Source organism: Bidens hawaiensis, unplaced genomic scaffold (genome assembly GCF_021521415.1).
Source record: "Bidens hawaiensis isolate Kalapana, Puna unplaced genomic scaffold, B.hawaiensis_p1.1 tig00034131_1, whole genome shotgun sequence".
Lineage (NCBI taxonomy): Eukaryota > Viridiplantae > Streptophyta > Magnoliopsida > Asterales > Asteraceae > Bidens > Bidens hawaiensis.
This window is the reverse complement of record NW_027495872.1, coordinates 184,124-191,975: the sequence shown is the minus strand read 5'-3', so window position 1 is coordinate 191,975 and position 7,852 is coordinate 184,124. Positions and strand designations below refer to the sequence as shown.

Below are 7,852 nucleotides of genomic sequence, written 5' to 3'. Positions count from 1 at the left end.
TCCGGTATTTTTCACCGGTTTGATAGAACATCGTATCAGCGGTTTTTGTGTAAAATATCGGTTTTTACTGGCAAACCGGTTTTAATTCTGAGAAATTTTTATTTTTGCGGCCCATATTTTTTCAAAATTACTTTTAACCCAACAATTAACATTCAAACGTGTAAGCTTTATGACTATTTTTTTTAAATTAAGTGGTTTTGCATTATTTTTTTACAATGAACTAATTTTTGGATTATTTTTTTGTTATGAAATCATTTAGTTTTGGCTTATTTTTTGATTTAAGTTACATTTATAGGAAAGTATAAGGTAACTATTCAACCGGTTGAACCTCCAGGTATAACCCGGTTCAACCGGTTGTACCATTTTTAGTCCAATCCAGTACAGGTAAAATACTGATTTTTTAAATATCGCATAATGCATAAAAGTAAGCATCAACTTTTTTTTTTTTTTTTAATGTTTAAGCTTGCCTCCTACTATTTACAATAAACCGCCATTGCCAGGGATCGAACCCTGGACCTCTCACCCAAAGGCCTAAGCCTTTACCATCCCACCAAAGTGGAGATGGCATCAACTTGCTTCTCACAACAAAGGAGTCGCATAACCTTTTTAATTCTATCACACGGGTTGATGATGTCACATTAGCCGTATAATATGGTGATAAAGGTTGTACGACCAATATAAGTTTTATTAGTTGTCACATCAGTCATTTCTTTATCAATCAAAAAAATCATACATGTTTGATGACTTATCCTTTTATCTGTGACTTGTATAGTTATACATGTCGTATGACACAACACAAGTGTCCGAATAAAACACACTTATCGTTGGTATTGATTAATAGGGTGAGCAATAAACGGTTCGGAACCACCAGAACTGAGAAATCGGAACCGAATCGGCGCTTCAGAACCGCTAACGTTTATTACCTTATAGTTCTTGGTTCTCAGTATTTGCATAAACTGTTCTGGCTAAAACTGCGACTCCAAACATGGAACTGAAGAACCGGAATATTAAAACTTTTTAAATAAATTTCCCGGTCCTTATTACTTACAGGTAACTTATTAGCCGTTATTTATTTAATCATTTTTTTAATCAAATCTTCTTTCTTTGCATTCAGTAGCTAACATCATTTTTAATTTGGGCTTTTAAGGTAATATAATATAAAATAATGTGATACTCGTTTAATCTATCTCCATTAATGATTTATTTAATTTCGATAGTTAATTTTTAATAATTATTATAGTGGAGGTTCATGTTGCCGTCTAAATTAATTTTATCATGAAAGAATATATATACTTGTTTTGAAAATTGTAAAGTTTGCATAATTCACTTGATAAAACAAATAACTGAATAGCACAAAACCGATTAGTAAGACCAACTTTACTGGTTTACTATAATAGGTTCTAATTCCAGTTTTATTTTTCAGTCACTTTCGTTTCCGATTCAGTTCTCACGGTTTAAACCTTTGCACAACCTTATTTATTAACGACCCTCCAAGTCTAGTTTGGCGGTAATTTTAAAGTTAAAGCATTCATTTAGTTGGTGATGTCGTAGTCGTAGAGTAATACCAAATATAACAGCGCGTGTCGAAAAATGCAAATGAAATAGCAGCAGCAGCAATATATTAGTATAAAAAAAGCTTATTCAACTCCCAATAATCTCCTTCATAATTTCCTTACTTGTAATAATAATTAATAATGGACATAATCCTCTGCGATGAACTCCTCCAAGAAATCTTCCACCGCCTCCCTCCTCCACCATCCTCAGCCGTCTCCCTAGTCTCCAAACGGTGGCGCCGCCTCCTCCGCTCCTCCACCTCCTCCCTCACCCTCCGCCTCTCCCACCACCACCCTTACCCTTCCTTTCCTTCCTTCCTCTCCGACCACACCCACCTCAACTCCCTCACCATCACCACCATCATCTCTGACCACCTCCTTCTCTCCATCTCCGGCAACTGCCCTAACCTCACCCACCTCAACCTCTCCGGCGGTTCAGTCTCCTTACACGCGTTACTCTCACTCTCCACCTCATGTCCTCTTCTCAATTCTTTATCACTTGTCCTCTCTAGACCCGTAACTTCCCTTCGCTTCTTATCATCCTTTCCCAATCTCAAAGCAATAAACCTAACTCTAGTCGGAAACACCTCAGTTTCCGATCACTTCATTTCTTCCTCGACCGAAGAAGAATTATTGAACCTTCAGTCGATCCACTTATCCGGAATTCGCCCGGGAGATTACGCCGTAAACTTCCTCTGGAGCACTTGCAATCACAAGGCCTTGTCACACCTCGGTTTCCAAAACTGTGAAGGCGTAGGCGATTATTATTATTCCTTTTCCACCTTCATCAAAGGACTCCAAAATCTTAACCAACTCCAACTCAAGACTTGCAGGTCCGCTCTTTTTTTTTGTGATTTTGTTTATTTAACTTATTAACTTCATAAGTCAGCAAGATGAAGCTAGCTGGGTCCCACTTCTCATTTTCAAAACAAAATTATTAATTAATTATAAATTTGGATTTGAGGGCCTCTTAAACTGAATTAGGTCTGCAAAAGTGTAAGGAACTACATCATTAGTTATGTATTAGCAAAAAAATGATGTTAACCTCTATGGAAATATGAAAACTTGCAGGTCAATTATTACTTTAATCCTGCTTAACCTAGCTGACAATCCCTACAACTCCTTATCGTCTCTGTTAATCTACGACGGTGCTAACAAAGAAAGCCTGCTTCATTTCCTCCGCGAAACGAACTGCAACCTTCAGAAACTCGATCTCCGGTTACCGTTGGATTTAGATGACAGTCACTTGTTCGAAATCGGAACAAAGTTTAACCGATTAAACGTTCTTCGATTGCAGAGCTGCTGTATGGTTACAGGTGAAGCTCTCAAGACCCTGGGGTTAGCTTTAACAAACCTTGAAGAGTTAGGTTTAACAAACTGTGACGTCATCAATGGACAGACCGGATTCCTTGTGGAATTAGCTCAGAATCTAAGAAATATTAAAGTACTGGATTTGTCGTATAACCATACTTTGGCTGATAAGGAATTCGCGTTGATGATCAGTTCGTTTTGTAATTTACGGAAATTGAAACTGAGAGGTTGCAGTAGGTTAACGAACGTGTCATTGGTTTCGCTGTGTAAGAACTGTCAGCGGCTGGAGAGTGTGGATATGCTTTACTGCAATGGGATTCAGGAGGAAGGTGTGGAGTTTGTGATCCTGAATTCGGCAGAGTTGAGAAACTTGCGAGTCGAAGATCGGAAGTTAACAGAAGCTGCTAGAAGATGGATGGCACACAAGTTTATTGAGGTCCAGTCCTGAACAAGAGCAGGGGTATCTATTTAAAAATTGGATTGAAATTGTATATTATATACCGGTAATTGTTGTGTATGTTATGTTGTCATGAAATAAGAATGTGTATTTGTGTAATTATATTGCAATCATTCAAATTTAATTATATATGCTGTGTGGTTGAAGTAGCTCTTGACTCTTTGTTAAGCCACTTGGCTCAAGCTTGTTGGTTTGTGTATTTGTTTTGAGTTTAGTTAGGTTGTCCGAGCACTCGCAGAGCAACCCGACCAAATTCGCATGCCACCTAATGAATCCACAAACCTGACCATATTTGCATGCCACCTAATGAATCCCCAAACCGATCTGGCCAAATCGAATCATGTGGCCGTGAAGCCGGAGACAATACCCAACCCAATTTGCTTTCGTCATCTCCAATTCCATTCTGTTTCGCTAGCTCGAAGTGAGTACCCGAACCATCCGCGACCTGAGCTACTCGAAACCCTTACCCAATGAACACACTGGACAAAAGAGTCGAACGTTTTGAGTGAATTAGCTCATTCCTTATATATTTGTAGTTTGGTTATTCAAAAATAAAGGAAACCGAGTGAACTCATAGAGAGCATGAGATGGCTTGACTAAAAAGCGAGCCATGTAACAACTGGTTTTGCTTGTTGACATGTCGAGCAGAGCTGGTTCTGCATGTTAGGTCACTTGAGCTCAAGCCGGTGCTTCTTTGGCTAGCTAGTGACAAGGTGTGCTCTTAGGCCGTTGAAACCGAATAAACTTGGCGGGTTGTCTTTGAGACTTCAACCAAACACTTTGCCTTTGTTAATGGACCACCACTCCATTGGTATTTATTATTTAATTTGTTTTCATTTTTGGCAAATATAGCTAAATATTGATGAACAATTATTATTCGTTTTTTTAAAATCTAATACAGAATTTTGTTTTTGAAAAAAAAATATATATGCTGTCTAAAACCGCTAAACCGTCAAACTCTGTATAAAAATGGATGCCTCAAGACTCTCTGGGTGAAAAAATAAATAAATAAAAGAAAGGTCCTACCGAGACTTGAACTCGGGTTACTGGATTCAGAGTCCAATGTCCTAACCACTAGACCATAGGACCACGTTCTGTAATACCATCTTTGCACCTAAATATATAGACAAAGAAACTAAGAGGAATAACTATTTATTATTTTTAGTTAATTAAAAAGAAAAGAGTATTTCCTAACTTAGTTTTACTGATTATATGTAAAAATGTCATGGACCCTCTTTCTTCTTCTTTTATTTTTATTTTTATTTTTTTTATATTTTACTTGTACATTTATTTATTCTTTTCACAAAATGTTGTGTCAAAGTTAAAGCTGGAGCTTGTTACACTCTCTCAGATCGTCTTCAAGAGAGTGACTATTGAGTATGCTTGTTTATAGTTGAAAACATCTAACTTTAATGAAATAACAATAAAACATCAAGTTGTATACTTGTATTATTAGGTCACATTTTTCCGAAAATAGTTTAACAATAGCCATGTTAGAATGACAATTATATTAGGTTGCGTTCAATTTTTACAAACAAATTGAGCTCTACTTGTCCAAAAGTAATTAGCTCTAAGAAAAAACTCCACGTATCACAACTTATGATCTCATTGGTTCAAGTTGTATCTCGTAAATCATATAGATACCTAAATCTCTTAAACAATATATATATATATATATATATATATATATATATATATATATATATATATATATCGATTCTCAACATATTTAACAATTTCAGTAGCTTGTTACAAACCCTCAAACGCATGACAAAATAAACAGAGTTACAAAATTGGGTACATAAAGTTTTCCTACAATTCCAAACCAGGCGGGTTGGCGGGCGACCGGTTCAGATTTGGTCAAAATATGCTATGTTATAATGAATAATTAAAAAGTATCTAAATATGTTAAAATGAAACATTAAACGTCAAACACCTAAAAGTTACACACTTGGGCAATTAATTTAGGAAATCTATGTATAATGTACTTTTCGACTCGTTTATACTTATTATTGGTAAAGGAAGTTCATTTTGTTGATAAAAGATATCAACAATATAAAAGATTATAGAACTTTATAAAGTTCTTAACCTTATGAGTACATCTCAATTGAATACATAGCCAATTTAATAACCTTTTTTAAGTGAACAAGTAACCTTTTTTGCGTCTAAAATATGCATCGTAGAGATTGTGAACTTGGGTAATAGTATAAAAGAGTAGTTTTGCTAATTCAAATATGTTTGTCATGGAATACGTTTTCTTAGAGGGAGAGAGAGACATCATGCCTCTATTGTCCTGGACTCTTTGGACTTTAACCTGATAGGCCCATTTATAATTCGACTCACAAAAATTTGGCCCAATCCAACATTTGATCTTAGTCCAACGTAAGGTTTACTCCATAACCTTTAAAATGATTTCCAAGTTTGCTTAAAATAATTTCAACCACTTCCCGTGCTCAATTTCAGTAACCATCACGTCTATATAAGTATTCAATTGAATTCATAGCCAGTATTAACACTATAGGTCACTTATTGCCATAAAAATCCATTTTATCTTCAAAATATTTATCATAACCATTTAAACTAGTTATATACCCGTCCAATTTAATGCCACCACACTCATGATATGATACCCATGATCCTAGGATTAGGAATTGCTGGTAAGTCCTTTTGATACAGTTGCAGTAAAAAAATTGTTACACGCAATAATCGTAATGTTTAAAACATATGACATTTAATAAATATAACATAACACTAACATTATGGCATCTCAGTTTAAGCTTTTTGTTATTTTCTTGACTGTGTACTTTTGAATCTCAATTGCATACACTTCAACCAGTTCTTCCACTCATTTTTAGTACCCTTAAGGATCACAAAAGATAAAGTAAAGATTAGAGCATTATCATACATAAGAATATTTTTTATATAAAAAAATTCCATTAATTACAAAAAAAAAAGATAAAAAGAAGTTAAAATAGATGATGAATGTTTGCACGACAACCCAACCCGACATTTGCAATTGAAAAATGACACGCACAAACAGTTACCCCACATTGTTTCAAGATAACCTGTCACTTCATTGTAAATCGTTTGGATGTTTTTAAACAATTATTCTTATAAAAAAATTATGCATGCTTCGAACTATTATCAACATTTGGCACTTTTCCATTTAAAAAATGTTTTTATTTTACCCCTTAGAGAAAAAAACAACCCGGATCAATTAATTCATTTGGTTTCAAAACACTATATAAAAACGTAGCTTTAAAGTCTTTACCTGCTATATATGCATATGTCCATCCAATGAAAAGTGCGACCCTCAACACGAAGACCTGTAATCGTGGTTTTCACTACAACATCAAGAGCCGTAATAATGGTATACTCCAATTCTGTTCTACACACAACAAAGAAACTGCATTTTCTACCTAAGAGCATAAATGCACAAAAAAATAACTTTTGCAATGTGAATGTGATGCGTACCGTACACAGCTAGCTATTCCAGCTTATCTTGGAATTGAGTATTTATCCTAAATTCAGTTGCTTAGATTCCTCTAGCAGAATAAATTTTGTGTTCAAAGTTTCCGGTGTAATCATTGTCTACATGTTACATGTAGTTATTGTATATGACTTAGGGAAACATGGCTTTGTACCTTTAACCAACAAAATTAACATGTTAAATCTGGGTAGAGGGAAAATGTAATCCAATGAAGGACATTACAGAGACGATTATATAACAATACCATTGTAGGAAATCGTAGTTGCATATGTGTGAATGAAACAATGAAGGTGATGATGAACGAACGATGCATGTCACAGATTGATGTGGGATGAACACTGGTACGTGGGACGATGGGTGAATGAAAATGTGGGTTTTTAAGACAAAATTCATGATTAATTGAGGAAGATGAACATCCACTTATTTGTAATCGACGATAGAGAAAGAGAAGCCGAGTAAACAGGGAAGTGGGGGGGGGGGGGGTAGATTTACACGCGAATCCAAGGTTTAGAAGAGGGTGTAAAACCTCTCTCAACTTCCTCTTTTAGAAGCTATTTTAGTAATTTGAATGGTCATGATTTAAAAGTTGATGAGTTTAAATGACTGAGATTTTTCTAAAAGGTAGTTGAAGTTAGGGGTACAATATATTATATAATTCCAAATTTTACACTTCATATAACTCTTAAACGATTTCAAGTGTTTATAGCTTACAACCCAAAAACCTTAAAACTTGCGTACCCTACAAACTCATTTTAACACTATCAACATTCGAACATGTTTAGCAACTTGTAACCATGTTACACATCCCCTGACCTGTTGCAAATATAAATTTCAAATCTTAACTCAAAGTTTTATATTCGTTTATAGTTAACCTTAATTTTCAAGAAAGAACACACACAAATTAAGTATAAGATGATTTAAGAGTTAGAAAATTAGATAGTGGATATAACATGACATAAAAATCTTAAAGTTAAAAAACATAATTTGGGCTAAGTGAAGGTACAAGATCGCCCATTATAAGTGGACAGATAGACCTTAATG

The 7,852-nt window shown here is 34.9% G+C and overlaps 1 protein-coding gene and 1 non-coding gene across 2 annotated transcripts; one reads left to right on the top strand and one right to left on the bottom strand.

Moving 5' to 3' along the window:
* Positions 1 to 1,694: 1,694 nt before the first annotated feature.
* LOC143585694 (uncharacterized) lies at positions 1,695 to 3,672 on the top strand. Its single transcript, XM_077067425.1, has 2 exons — positions 1,695 to 2,386; positions 2,625 to 3,672. Exons 1-2 carry the CDS (start codon positions 1,695 to 1,697, stop codon positions 3,310 to 3,312), a joined length of 1,380 nt encoding a protein of 459 aa, XP_076923540.1. The 3' UTR covers positions 3,313 to 3,672.
* Positions 3,673 to 4,338: 666 nt separating this feature from the next.
* TRNAQ-CUG (transfer RNA glutamine (anticodon CUG)) lies at positions 4,339 to 4,410 on the bottom strand. The gene has a single exon. It is a non-coding gene; the product is annotated as a tRNA-Gln (tRNA).
* Between the last annotated feature and the right edge of the window lie 3,442 nt (positions 4,411 to 7,852).